This window comes from Papio anubis, chromosome 13 (genome assembly GCF_008728515.1).
Source record: "Papio anubis isolate 15944 chromosome 13, Panubis1.0, whole genome shotgun sequence".
In the NCBI taxonomy this organism is placed as follows: Eukaryota; Metazoa; Chordata; class Mammalia; order Primates; family Cercopithecidae; genus Papio; species Papio anubis.
In genome coordinates this window covers 55,601,631-55,615,821 of record NC_044988.1, presented here as the reverse complement: position 1 = coordinate 55,615,821, position 14,191 = coordinate 55,601,631, and the positions used below count along the sequence as shown (strand labels likewise).

Below are 14,191 nucleotides of genomic sequence, written 5' to 3'. Positions count from 1 at the left end.
TGACCTCATGATCTGCCCGCCTTGGCCTCCCAAAGTGCTGGGATTACAGGAGTGAGCCACCGCGCCCAGCCCCATTCGCAGATGAAGCTCTAAGTGTCATTTCATAAGGTTCCTCAGAAAGTCTGGAGCACCAGGCGTCTGTAGCTGCAGACAGCTTGATAATGCATCCTTGTAGAGTTTCATTCCCCTAGTCCCTCACTCTTGCTTGCTGGGATCATTATCCCATACAATCCACCTGCAGATATGCCATGGCCTTCAGGCCATGTTTTTACCTCAGGCTAAGGCAGGGCCCTAATCCATGCAAGGAGGTTAAATAAGACTTCTTAGAAGATGTAACACCTGAGCTAAACCTCTAATCATGAATAAGTAAAGCAGGTGAAGAAGAGGTGACAAGGGCATGCTGGAAAGAGGAGACAGCATACACAAAGGCACAAATGCTTGAACACGAATGTTTGGAAACTGCAAAGAGCCTGGTATGACTTGAGTACACTTCCATCATAGTATGTGGGACTGAGAACCACGAGAGGCTGGTGAGGTAGGCAAAGACTGTCTCCTGAAAAGCTACTGACCACAAGCAACGACGACCACCACCACCACCCTCTTCTTTGATTCTGAAGTGGGAGCAATGATGAATAGGTGGATGTTTAAATCAACCCCAGAAGATTATAACATACTTTCCAGATGCAAGGGGTATTGGACACAAAGTAGAATTGAGACTAAAGGCAGGTGCAATTTAAGATGTGCTGAAATGGGGGCAGAGCTATTTCTCTCTCTCACACATGTGCATGCACACACACATGCACGTGCACAGACACCAGGATGGGTCCAAAAATCCAACAAGCTTAGTCACAAGTGAGGCAGATTCCACTTGAAGTAAAAAAAAAAAAGTCAAGAAAGAGGAATCAATAGGTTTGGGATAAATGAGGTGGGAACCTTCAAATGGCAAATCATCCTAGAGCCTGTGATCAGTTGAGACCCGGAAATGAGAGGAAACTGGGGGCTGGCAAGAAAAAAGTTGGGAGCCCAATCTGGTTGAGAAACAGAACGGAATCTCCCCACCCGACTCTCTACATTTTTACAGAAGCCCAAGGACCCACAGGTCTAAGCCTCTCTCGCCTTGTCCCCACTATAAGGCCAGGCTTAGGGCACCAAGGGAAGCCAGGAGCCTCATCTGCATGGAATATGAGTTGCCTGCCCTCGTGGATGAAAATGTGCTTTGAAAGGACTAGCATAAGGTAACATACAAGATATCAATTTCATTTATAAGCAAACCTTAATAACACCTGATTTTTATCGAGTGCTAACTATGCGCCGGCGTTGTTCTAAGTATTTTTAAGTTATTTTTTTAAAAAGTCTTCCCCAAAACCACATGAAGAAATGCTGTTAGCTTCATTTTCTAGGAACTAGCCTGAGGTGACGATGAAACACTAGTTGGAAGGCAGCACAGTGAAGTGTTTTAAAGAGCCCAGGATTCGCTTCAGGTCATTTTTCACTGTAACTCTTGTCTCCATCATTTCCTACTGAGACATGCGGTCAGTCAGGATGATTCACTTCCAAGGGACAGAAGCTAACTCAAAATAGCTCGAACAAATAAAAGAAACTGGCTCACAGCACTGGAAGAGGCAGGGCTGAGGTGTTGAAAATCCTCGGACCCAGGGCTCAAATGCTATCAGAGTGCCTGTCTTGGTTCCATGTTTTGTTATTGGCCTCAGTCTCTCGTACTAAAGACGAGCTTATTCCAAGTGGTCAGCGAAGTTGGTAGCCCCAGGGATACAGTGAAGAAAGAGAGCCTTTTGCTTTCAAAGTGTTCGTAAATTCCCAGGGAAAGAGTCTAACTGGCCCTGCTGGGTTGTGCATCTTCTGTTTGAACCAACTGCTATTGTTAGTTGGCTGGCACATTCTGTGACCAGTGATTGGCAGACCCATCAGAATCACCTAGAGGGAAAGCATGGCAGTTCTTGAAAGTTTGGAATGTTAGACATCCAAAATAACGGATGGCCGCCGTTGTTGTTTTCCGTTGTTTTGCTGTTATTTTTTAAGATGGGGTCTCACTATGTCGCCCAGGCTGGAATGCTGTGGCATGATCACGACATTCATGCAGCCTCAAACCCCCCGGCTAAAGCGATCCATCTATCTCAGACTCCCGGGTTGCTGGGACCACAGGTGTGTGCCACCATACCCAGCCAATATTTTTATTATTTGTAGAGATGGGTCTCCCTATATTGCCCAGGCTGGTCTTGAACTCCTGGGCTCAAGCCATCTGCTTGCCTCGGCCTCCGAAAGTGCTGGGATTACAAGCATGAGCCACCACGCCTGGCCAGTCACTACACATTTTAACCTTAAACCTTTGTGAACCTTGGTTTCCCTATCTATTAAAAAAACAAATAATAATACCTATTGTGCAAAGTTGTTGTGAAATATTAAAAATCATATTTAACACTTGGCACATAGAGGCATTCAACCCAGGGTAGTCGTTTCTGTTATTACTGGTACTTATTGTTTTGTGGTTGTTTCTGACACAGGGATCAGAATTTGAAGCCCATCCCAGATTCCCAGATGTCTAAAGCACTCCTGTCCCCAGGGTGGAGTCCCTTTTGGCTCTGCAGCCAGACGCCTTGCACAGCCCAGGCCCTGTGTGCCAAGGTTAAGCTGGTTCACCATCTGATGGCCACAGAGCAGTGAGTGCCTCCCCAGCCCCAGCAATGTCAATACTGCCTTCCTGACTCCGCCTATTGTATCTGGAGGAAAGTGGCTGAGCATTGTCTTCCAGTGCTCCCCCCAGGAAGCATGATATCACCCTTTAACAAAAGCGGGAAAGCTGACAGATCTGCTGAGATGGGTGTGACCAGCACATACACCTCACTGGTCAAGCCCTGGGCAAGGGGCTGTGACAAGCAGAGAGCAAATGGCAGCCACCCACGATGCCCCTCAACCCCATGCCTGACTGGCTCCTTTGGCTAGTCCAAATGTTCTCCCTCTCTTTGTCACACCCATACCACGTGAGACATGAAACTACCAAGCAACGGGTATGCACTCCCTCTCATCAGCAGATGTGTTGAAAAGTGTCAGGACTCTGCCCATCTGGCACATCCACGTCTTCACACCTGCTCCTGCAGCCTTTGGGAAGGATGATCAGATTCCTGAAGGAACAACAGGGGGCAATGGGGGTGGGGCTGGGGGAAGCGGTCATAGCTAGATCTAAAACTCATTCTGCACGTGTAATGCGAGTTAAGGAATTGTCTGGCCAGATGGGTAAGAATAGGGTTATCAGTTCAAAATTCCAAAAATAAGGGAGGCAACTTTAGACATTCCCTTTCCTGAAAGCCAGGAGTGAAGCTAGGTGCTCCCTTCCAGCTCTGGTTTGGTGATGCTGCTGGTGCAGCTGGCTCTCTGTAAAATAACACACCTGCAGGCTGGTGCTCCCCTGCCAGGCCCGGAGGCTATCACTCGGCTGCCCCTATCTTACTGTCGTCTTCTTAAAATTCTCTTTCCAGCTGGGCGCAGTGGCTCACACCTGTAATCCCAGCACTTTGGGAGGCCGAGGCGGGCAGATCACGAGGTCAGGAAATCGAGACCATCCTGGCTAACACAGTGAAACCCCGTCTCTACAAAAATACAAAAAAATTAGCCAGGTGTGGTGGTGTGCACCTGTAGTCCCAGCTACGTGGTAGGCTTAGGCTGAGGCAGGAGAATGGTGTGAACCCGGGAGGCAGAGCTTGCAGTGAGCCGAGATCGCACCACTGCACTCCAGCCTGGGCAACAGAGCGAAATTCCATCTTAAAAAAAAAAAAAAAAAAAAAAAAAATTTTCTTTCCGTGGCTGCTACAGCAGCAATTCTCTAAAGTCCCAGGATAGGAAGGTCATTGGTTTTGCTTCTCCTGTCAGATCCTTACCTGTTTCTTCTTCATCAAATTTTTGGGTATATGCTCTTTCTCGTCCCTTCATTTCGATCTTGAAATATATCCATGCCCGTGGCTTCACTTACCATATACCAAAGATTTCTACATCTCAATCTCTTGCCCGATCCCCTTCCTCTGAGTTTCAGATCTGGACAGCCAAATTTTGACAAATATATTCCTTTACTGCCGGGCGTGGTGGCTCACGCCTGTAATCCCAGCACTTTGGGAGGCCAAGGCAGGTGGATCATGAGGTCAGGAGTTCGAGACAAGCCTGACCAAGATGGTGAAACCCCGTCTCTACTAAAAATACAAAAATTAGCCGGGTGCAGTGGCAGGTGCCTGTAATCCCAGCTACTCAGGAGGCTGAGGCAGAAGAATCACTTGAACCTGGGAGGTGGAACTTGCAGTGAGCTAAGATTGTGCCACTGCACTCCAGCCTGGGCCACAGAACAAGACTCCATCTCAAAACAAACAAACAAACAAACAAACAAACAAAAAAAACCCTTCCTTTACATGTAGCCTCAAAATCAACATGAACAAAATAATAATTTGCCTATCCCAGCCCATCTCCAGCCAATTCCTTCTGCCATGTTTCCCAGCACATGGAATGGTACCACCATTATCCAAATCAGAATGCTGGAGCAATGACTTATTCTCCTCCCTCCCTCTCAACCTTCCATATGCAACCAATCACTAATTCCTGCAGTTTCACCTCCTAACCCTCTCTCACGCCCCCTGTTATCCTCACAGTCCTCTTGCCTGGAATGTTAGGAGGCCAAGTTGGTCTCAGCCTATGGTCTCTACCATGTTAATCCATCCTGAAAACTATTATTAGAGTGAATTTTTCAAGACTTAAATCTGATATATGACATGATGGAACAAACACGCTGCTAAATTTCAACATGTACAGAATGAGTTACAAGCTACTTAAAATGGCCTGTGAGGCCCTTCTTGATCTGACCCCAACTTTAATTCTCTACCTTCATCCTACATTACAGCTTCACTCAGCTTCCTCAAGCCTGCCCTACTATTTTATACGCACCCCCTTCGTATAGGTTGTTCTCTCTAATGGGAAGTCTTTTCTTCCCTTTTCATCTTGGTTTTAAAATCATTTGGCTATGAGCAACTGATAACTATAACTGGACATAACTTTTGGCAATATTCACAACTATTTAGGAGTTCTTGCAAAGAGAGAAAAATCAACCTACAAGTTGTTTTCAAAATACTACTCATTTTCTTTAGTTGACATTCCATGTTTTTATACATTTAATTAAATATTTATATTCAATTTGGTTTCGTTTGTTGTTTTTTTGAGACAGGGTCTCGCTCTGTTGCCTAGGCTGGAGGGCAGTGGTATGATCATGGCTCACTGCAGCCTTGACCTCCCAGGCTCCAGCAATCCTAACACCTCAGCCTCCTGAGTAGCTGTGACTACATGCACGTGCCACCACGCCAGGCTAATTTTTGTATTTTTTGTAGAGACATGGGGTTTTGCCATGTTTCCCAGGTGGATCTGAAACTCCTGGGCTCAAGCGATTCGTCTGCCTGTCTCCCAAAATGCTAGGATTACAGGTGTGAGTCACTGCACCAGACCTTTATGCTCAATTCAGATGCTGCAATTTCATTTTGTATGATTGGACCCAATAAAAACTTTTATAGCCCTTGAAAAGCTCAGATTTTGTAAATACCTTTATTTGTTGTAATATCTCTATTAAATCATTTATCACAACATTTTACAATTCATCTGCCTGTATTCATTTTTCCCACTAAAATGTGAGCTTAGCAAGGGGAAAAAATGATTCATCCTTATTTATATTCCTAGTTTTCAGGATAGTACATGGCTCAAAGGAAACCCTCAATAAGTCTTTGTTTGTTGAAAGGATAGATGAGTGAATGAATGAATGAATGACTGGTACGCAATAACTCAATAAAGATCTGTTGAATAGAAAATACGCATATGTTATAGGTAATATTCAACAATCGTACAATACCTCATCTTAAGTAAGGCCCTGGTTAGACCCACTTTTATGAGTGTATCTTTTATGTTTCATGCCTAACAGAAGAAACTTTCTTTCAACTTTATTTACATCAAACGTTTAATATAAGCTAAACTTTTGAGAGTATCATTTACAAGATATATAAAATTGATTTATTAAGTTGGTGCAAAAGTAATTGCAGTTTTTGTCACTACTTTTCACCAACCTAATATTTATTTATTTTTTATTTTATTTTATTTTATTTTTTTGAGATGGAATCTTGCTCTGTCACTCAGGCTGGAGGGCAGTGGCACAATCTTGGCTCACTGCAACCTCCGCCTCCTGGGTTCAAGCTATTTTCCTGTCTCAGCCTTCTGAGTAGCTGGGATTACAGGCACGCGCCAGCACGCCCAGCTAACTCTTGTATATTTAGCAGAGAAGGGGTTTCACCATATTGGTCAGGGTGGTCTCAAACTCCTGACCTCGTGATCCGCCCATCTCGGCCTCCCAAAGTGCTAGGATTACAGGTGTGAGCCAACGTGCCTGGCCCAATGTAATATTATTATTTCGATATTACTGAGATCCTTTCTACAATGCTCTCTTTTCCTTTCAGGTCTGCTGTGAAGTACCAACATTTTCTTACTGTGACCATAAAACTCCATTCAACAAAAATTACTAAATATTAAATACATGTACTAATGAGAAAAGAAATAATATCTGTTGTGAGAGATTTAGAGGCTAATTGGGCTAAATCTGGCCGCCCAAAGCTCAAAGACACAATCTGCATGGTAAAGGAGCCTAAACTTAGGAGAAGAATATCAGGAGGAAGAGTTGGCCCAGGCAAATTGAGTTGAATTGTGTTTGCAGAGTAGATATGAAAGATGTCATTTCTAAATGGATGGAACAGCATGAACAAGAGCCAAGAGGAAAGAAAGTGTAGATTGTGGAGATGGGCCTGGTTGAAGCAGACAAGATACAAACAGTGATAAATGGATAAGTGAGGGGATGGTAGATGGGTAGTTGGCAAAGTGTTTGGGTTTATTAAGTTGGAATTGGCCAGCACAAAATTTGAGATTGGATTATGCTGCGGTTTTGTAGGTGACAGCACCTATGAATGTTAATGATTCTCCTACATCCTGGGGCAGATCAGTCCAGTCTTGACTAGCACAGTAGTTCTCATGGTAACACTTCTCTTTTGATTACACTAGCTTCATTTATTATTTTATTTTATTGAGATGGAGTCTCGCTCTGTCACCAGCCTGGAGTGCAGTGGTGTGATCTCAGCTCACTGCAACCTCCACCTTCTGGGTTCAAGCTATTCTCCTGCCTCAGCCTCCCGAGTAGCTGGGACTACAGGTGCACACCACTACACCTAGCTAATTTTTGTATTTTAGTAGAGATGGGGTTTCACCATGTTGGCCAGGATGGTCTTGATCTCTTGACCTCATGATCCACCTGCCTTGGCCTCCCAAAGTGCTGAATTACAGGCATGAGCCACCGCATCTGGTTCCAAGCTTCATTTATTAAGAGCATTCTTACTGGCTAAGCATTTCACAGGCATTATCACATTTGATTCTCATCACAACCCTGGAAATGGGTATTTCATCCGTAAAAGATGAGAAAAATGTGGCTTAGAGAAATTAAATAACTTGCTTATGGCTATCAAATTTGGGCTTTGACTTCATAATCCATGTTTCCTCCTTCAGTTTGCCTGCTATGTTTGCTGTTAAATTTCTCAGGTCTTCAGTGTTTCATGGATGTGCTCTAAGCAGTAGATTTAAGTGAAGTGATTACCATTTCTGATTTGGACTTTATATTTCTGCTAATGCAACACATTACAGTTTATACATTACCTTTTTAGCAAGCAGAGCATATGTTGGCTTCCATGAGTTTTGTGTATCCCCAAAACCTAGGTGTCATTCACAAGAACTTTCAACAAACCGGGTCTCTCCCACATTAAATATACATAATTTATTTCTTAAACCCAAACACAGAACTTGACATTTGTCTATTTTGAAACAGTATCTTTTTGTTTTTGTTTTCCACCCTTCCAGCCTAGAACACTCTAAATCCTGATTCTGTGAGCTCACCAGTAAGCCATCTACAGAGAATAAGCAGGTGATACAATCACACAGGTATCTTTTGGGGAGATAGAGGCTCAGGAGGCAAACTGATAATTTCAGAAGAATTTAGAGCCCACCCACCTAAATCAGAGAACATCACATAGTCCTTTGAGATGAACTTGGAAGACTCCTTCCCTCCTGGAGAGACGCCTTGGAAGAACTAGACTCTTCCAGGAAGCTCTCCCAGGGCAGGGCTGAAAGGGAAATGCTGAGACCTAACAATGAAGACAATGCTTGGAAGGGAGCATCTGTGAAAAAAGCAAGCTCCTCCTTCTGAGAATAATTCCAAAGGGTGTCTCTGATCCCAGCTTCCAGACCTCCACCCTTGATTACTCAGACCTGACACTAGCCTTCCAAGACCAGCCCTAACAAGGAGGTTTCATCTGGGAGCACTTCCCTGACCTTACAACTGTTTCCTCTGCCACTCCAGACAAGATGTCTGCTATCTCTGAATCCAGTTGTTATTTAAAATGTCAAGTGACAAGGCCGGGCGTGGTGGCTCACACCAGTAATCCCAGCACTTTGGGAGGCCGAGGCGGGTGGATCACTTAGGGTCAGGAGTTCAAGACCAGCCTGGCCAACATGGTGAAACCCCGTCTCTATTAAAAATACAACAAATTAGCTGGGCATGGTGGTGGCAGGTGCCTGTAATCCCAGCTACTTGAGAGGCTGAGGCACAGAATCGCTTGAACCTGGGAGGCAGAGGTTGCAGTGAGCCGAGATCACTCCACTATACTCTAGCCTGAGCAACAGAGCGAGACTCCATCTCAAAAAAAAAAAAAAAAAGTCAAGTGACACAGTAAAAGGGGTATGAAGGCATGATACTGGAGACTTCCTATTAGATCAGTGTTGATCATGTAGAAGATACTATGATAAATCAGTGATTTTTTTGTTAGTTTTCTATGTATACAACTCTTTAAAGAGAGCAGCCTGGTTTGATGAGGATAGGAGAGTAGGGAAAAGCTAATATAATAGAAACTGTTTGAAACCTGAAGTTAGCAATGATTTTCAAGTCAGAAAGGAAAGCAACAGAATCTAGGAATATTTGTGAGGAGCTTCTGAGACCTACACATCTCCTGCAGCCATTTTATGGGCCAGCAACTCTGCCATCCAGAGCCACCTTCACTGAAAAAAAGTGGCATTTCTTTCTTCAGTCTGTTGGTTCAAAAAAAGAAATGAGAAACAACCCACTGGACTAGAGAGATAAACCTATAAGCCATAAGCGCCTTGCCCCACTGCTGTAGTCTACCAGGAGTTTGACTAGAGAAATGGGCTCCTATGGCTGTGGACATGATCTACCTGGATTCTTCTCGTTGCAATTACCAAGCCTCGAGCAGTCAGGCTCATGGAGGCTTAGACTAGGAATGCAAGTTACAATCAAGACAACAGACCTACCTCAGAAACTAACCTTGCTAGTGTCACCCTTCCCAACAAGAATATGACCTACTTCCTCTCCTTGGTCCTCTCCCTTTTAAAGGCAGTGCTGTTTTTTTCAAGGATCTAAGGTCTAGACATGGAGCAACTATTTTGGCCACATGACCTTTTTGTTTGATGACAATTCTTCTAAGCTTGTATTGCACAGTGCTATAACATAGTTGCTTTAGGGGTAAAAAAGTGAATGAAAACTGTTGTGTGTGTATTACTTAACCTACAAAGTACCTCAGAGAAACTCTAGACACCTGGGCTTCACATCACTATAATCCCTGGTATAGAATCAGTTTCAGATTTCATGTCACTGGTAAATAATGGCACTCAGAAAAAAAGAAAATCAAAAATGGAATCATGGTAATTATTTAAAGGTACATATTATTGGAGAAGTCAACATTATTTAAACAATTTCCATATAAATACTGAAGCCACCTAAAATCTTTAATTTTTAGCAACTTGTGTTACACATTCTTTTAAAAATATTAAATTCTCAATATGTTGGTTGAGAGCTATAAAACAAATTGTATTCAGCTCTGTTATTTAATTGGATTTTTTTGAATATTTAAAATATTTCAAACATCTAGAAAATATAGCAGATACTTATGTATACTTGAATCAAATTCTATTAATATAGCCTATATCCATGAAGTTTAGTGAATTTTCCCAAATTTATCTCCAATATCAATTCAATTTTCATTATAATTAGAATGTTTTCAAACTGAAGGAAAGAGACTGATGGCAATGATAATGTATTTGGGATCTGTAGTTGGGGTTTGGATACTGCCTTCTGCCTATGTCACAGAGGCTGAGTGAGCCACAGAGGCACACCACTATCTGGAGTATCTGAGCAATAAACACACTAAATCCAAACATACTGGCCAACCATTCCTCCACTCTACAACAGGCTTCTATACTCTCCTGTGTTAACGATCTTGGTAACTGCCTAAATTTTTGCTTCATTGGGCCAGTAAACCCTTTATGAATTACTAGATGGCAAACATTTTTAAAACTAAAACAAAAATTCTAATGGCCCCAATCTCCCTGACCCTAACTACAAGGAAAAAAAAAGCCTACAATTTCATTAATTTGCTTAATAGGATATAAATATAAAATCTTTTCACAGAAAAGCATTTTTGTTCTCTTTAAAACAGTGACAATCTATACACTGCCTTAATAGGGCCCCTGTATTTCTCAACATGAATTTCATTTTTTACTGAAGATTCTCTTTAAAGCAGGTAAAACCGGTTTGTTCTTTAAAAAATCAGTAAGAAAAACACTCCAGAATGAGGAGCAGGAAAATAATGCATGATAGTAAGGAGATCTCTTCAAATAAGATGATTTAATCGGTCCTCAACGAGTTTATAACACAGGGGCCAATCACTCAGAAGACAAACTCGAAACAAAATCAGTTCATGCCACAGAGACTTTGCATTTCAATCCTTCCACACATATTGACTGGAGACTCACAGAGAAATGGTGCCTTTGCTACAGCCACCCCTTGTTAATCAGCACTGATGAGATTTGGGGAGAGCACCCAGAAGTCACTAACTCTGCTTTTAAAAATACTAATTTTAAAAAAATAAAGCCAAACCTTACCAGAAAGGAGCAAGCTGACTCCACAGAGAACTAAGCTGGCTAAAGAGTCCATGCTTCCCCAAATCTCTCCATCCAGTTTCCACAGATGTGCATGAGGTCCCAAGGATCCTTTCAAAAACCCAGCGGTTTGTGACTTTCCATTCGCATCGTCCTACTACGTCTTGTTTACAAGTTAGAGACAAGAAGGAACAGCACAGAAGCAGGCTGTAACAGTCTCATTTCTGTCTGAGCACAGGGAGTTTTAAGTTCCTTTTTCCTGTTTCCTTTGTAGATTAGGATGGGAAAGGCTGTATCTTAAAGGCATTTGGTATCAGCAGGGCTGGGGGCACTCAAGCCCTATCCATCTCGCAATTCATCAAAACACTTATCTGTTGCTGTTGCTTCTGCTGCTGCTGTTGCTGCTGCTGTAGGGGTAGAGGAATTTTTGTTGGAAGTGTGGGTCCCGGTCAGCATTTTCAGAAACAATAGGGGTATCCTCTCATAGGCGGGAAACTGAGAATAACAAGCCCTCCACCTATGTATGGTATGCGATGATGACCAATCCTTCTCAGACTTCTAACAGCTCTCCCGGGGCTACTGGGATCTCTGACAGAAGAAGCTTTTGGGTGTGGGGAGCCGTTTTGGCTTTTGTTTTCTCATTTTAACCCACATGGTTTGAATTGGGAAAAGAAGGTTTCCGTGATGAGAAAATACAACCTGAAAGGCAATTAATTTCAGTGAGCACCGGTGAGGTCAATGCTCAACGTAGCCCCAAGAGACCAGAGTCCAAAATTGTTAGCCTGTTTTCTTTCACACAGATGGCCTGTTGGTTGGCCATTAGCCCAAAGATACCCATGTTGCTGGCTATAGCTTTAATTTTCATTAACAATTCATCTAAAGGTGATCAAATTTCTTGAAGAAGTTGGCATAGAAGGATTTTGGTAATGAGAAGGATTTCATAGTCATTGAGCAATGGTGTTTCAGAAGCAAATTATATATAACATTTAGAAACTAATCTGTGTAAAAACACAAACATACAGGATTAGATTGGGATAAAAATAGTACTCATAAGAGCAAAGAGAGTACATGGGCCAAAATGAAAAGAGCCATTGAATGTACAATATCTAAAATGAGATCAGAGACCCTACACTTATCCAGATGATAATTTCTCCACAATATGAATTATGACATTAGATTAGAGAGTATACACTTTGCTCATCATCAACCTTCATGCCTGAGGAAATCATTATCCTCCTCCTTTTCCTACCAACCACAGGAAAAGGCAGATGCAGCTAGTCTTGACTAATTTCTGTCCCAGGTTTTATCACATCTATGCTGATCTTAAGAACCAATTAATGTTTCCAGTTTGCAGGTGTGAAAAAGCCCAGGTTCTGTCTGCAAACAGACCTGGGTTCAAATACTGGCTTAGCCACATGTGTGGCTGAGACAAGTTACTTAGTCTTTTTGAGGCTCAGTTTCAACAGCTGTAAAATGGCAAAAATACTTCCTTACCAGGTGTTTTGAGACGAATAAATGAAGCTTAAAAATATAAAACCATTTGGTACTACGCCTAGTTCATGGAAGGTTCTCATTAAATGTTAATAAATTTACTTTCTTTCATCTTTCCATTCACTCTCAATTTAAATTCCAAGAGCTTCTACTAAAAAGCTATTTTCTATTCCTACGAGATGACTTTAAGTTTGTCATCATGAAAAAAAAAAAAGGAAAAACAGTGGGCCGGGCACGGTGGCTCACTCCTGTAATCCCAGCACTTTGGGAGGCTAAGGCAGGTGGATCACCTGAGGTCAGGAGTTTGAGACCAGCCTGGCCAACATGGCAAAACCCCATCTCTACTAAAAATACAAAAAATTAGCTGTGCGTGTTGGCGCACACCTGTAGCCCCAGCTACTCTGAAGGCTGAGGCAGGAGAATTGTTTGAACCTAGGAGGTGGAGGTTGCAGTGAGTTGAGATTGTGCCGCTGCACTCCAGCCTGGGTGACAGAGCAAGACTCTGTCAGAAAGAAAGAAAGAGAGAGAGAGAGAGAGAGAGAGAGAGAGAGAGAGAGAGAGATATGAAGTTCCACCAGGCTAAGTTACTTGCTCTGCTGTGAGTAGTAGAGGTAATATCTGAATCCTGAGCTCTGGACCTCCAATTTTTCCTTTGTTTCATAGTTCAAAAGTAGATCAAGAGTAATGTAGGACATCACAAACACCATCAGGGTATACCTAGACCTTACAGAAGTATGTGAAATGAAACTTTGACAGATAAGAATAGTTTGGGGACACTGAGAAGTGTGGTCAGTTCTTGGTGTGCTTCTGAAATAATAACTAATGGGTGCTCCATTAATTCACTTCAGGAAAATGAAAGGGGCCTCCTTATGAGTCAAGCTCATTCCATTTAATTTGATTTTTCCAGACATACTTACAGTAAAACCATAAAGAAAACCAAACCAAACAAGCAAACAAACAAGGCTCTTGGCTGATTCTTCATTTTCTATTTCCTGCTTTTTGCACTCAATACATGAAAAACACTATAGACAAAATTAAAAGTCTTTGAGACTAATTAACAAAGATACCAATAGATAACAAAATGGTTTTTCTGAAAGAGGTGGAAAATAACTTATATAATACTACTATATACTGGTATCACATGTCCAGAGGTCAACATCACAAACACGAAGCAAAAGCCTTGTATGCATATCCTTTGGCCCAGAAAACCAATTTTTTTTTTTAAACGGAATCTCACTCTGTCACCCAGGCTGGAGTGCAGTGGCACGTTCTCGGCTCACTGTAACCTCCGCCTCCCCAGTTCAAGCGATTCTCCTGCCTCAGCCTCCTGAGTAGCTGGAATTACAGGCATGCGCCATCACACCCGGCTAATTTTTGTATTTTTTAGTAGAGATGGGGTTTCACCATATTGGTCAGGCTGGTCTTGAACTCCTGACCTCATGATCTGCCCCCCCCCTCGGCCTCCCAAAGTGCTGGGATTATAGCCGTAAACCACCGCGCCCCACCAGAAAATCCATTTTTATGATATACACCAAGCCAAAATCATATATGTGCCCCCAAATATGTATATAAGGACATTATAGAAGCATAGTCGATAATAATCAAAGCCTAGAAACAATCAAAATAGTCAACAAAAGTGGAGTATTTATTAAAAATCATGGTATACAATGAAGTTCCAGAC

The 14,191-nt window shown here is 42.5% G+C and overlaps 1 protein-coding gene across 2 annotated transcripts in view; it reads right to left on the bottom strand.

The window, feature by feature from the left end:
• Positions 1-11,607, bottom strand: part of TEK (TEK receptor tyrosine kinase) — a 122,601-nt gene extending 110,994 nt beyond the window's left edge. Inside the window, exon 1 of one of the 2 annotated variants that reach the window (XM_003911626.5) lies at positions 11,023-11,607. In XM_003911626.5, the coding sequence (XP_003911675.1) occupies positions 11,023-11,074 (52 nt within the window). In that variant the 5' untranslated portion in view covers positions 11,075-11,607. The remainder of the gene's footprint in view (positions 1-11,022) is intronic. The other variant, XM_009188658.4, reaches the window with a different exon arrangement.
• Positions 11,608-14,191: the final 2,584 nt, after the last annotated feature.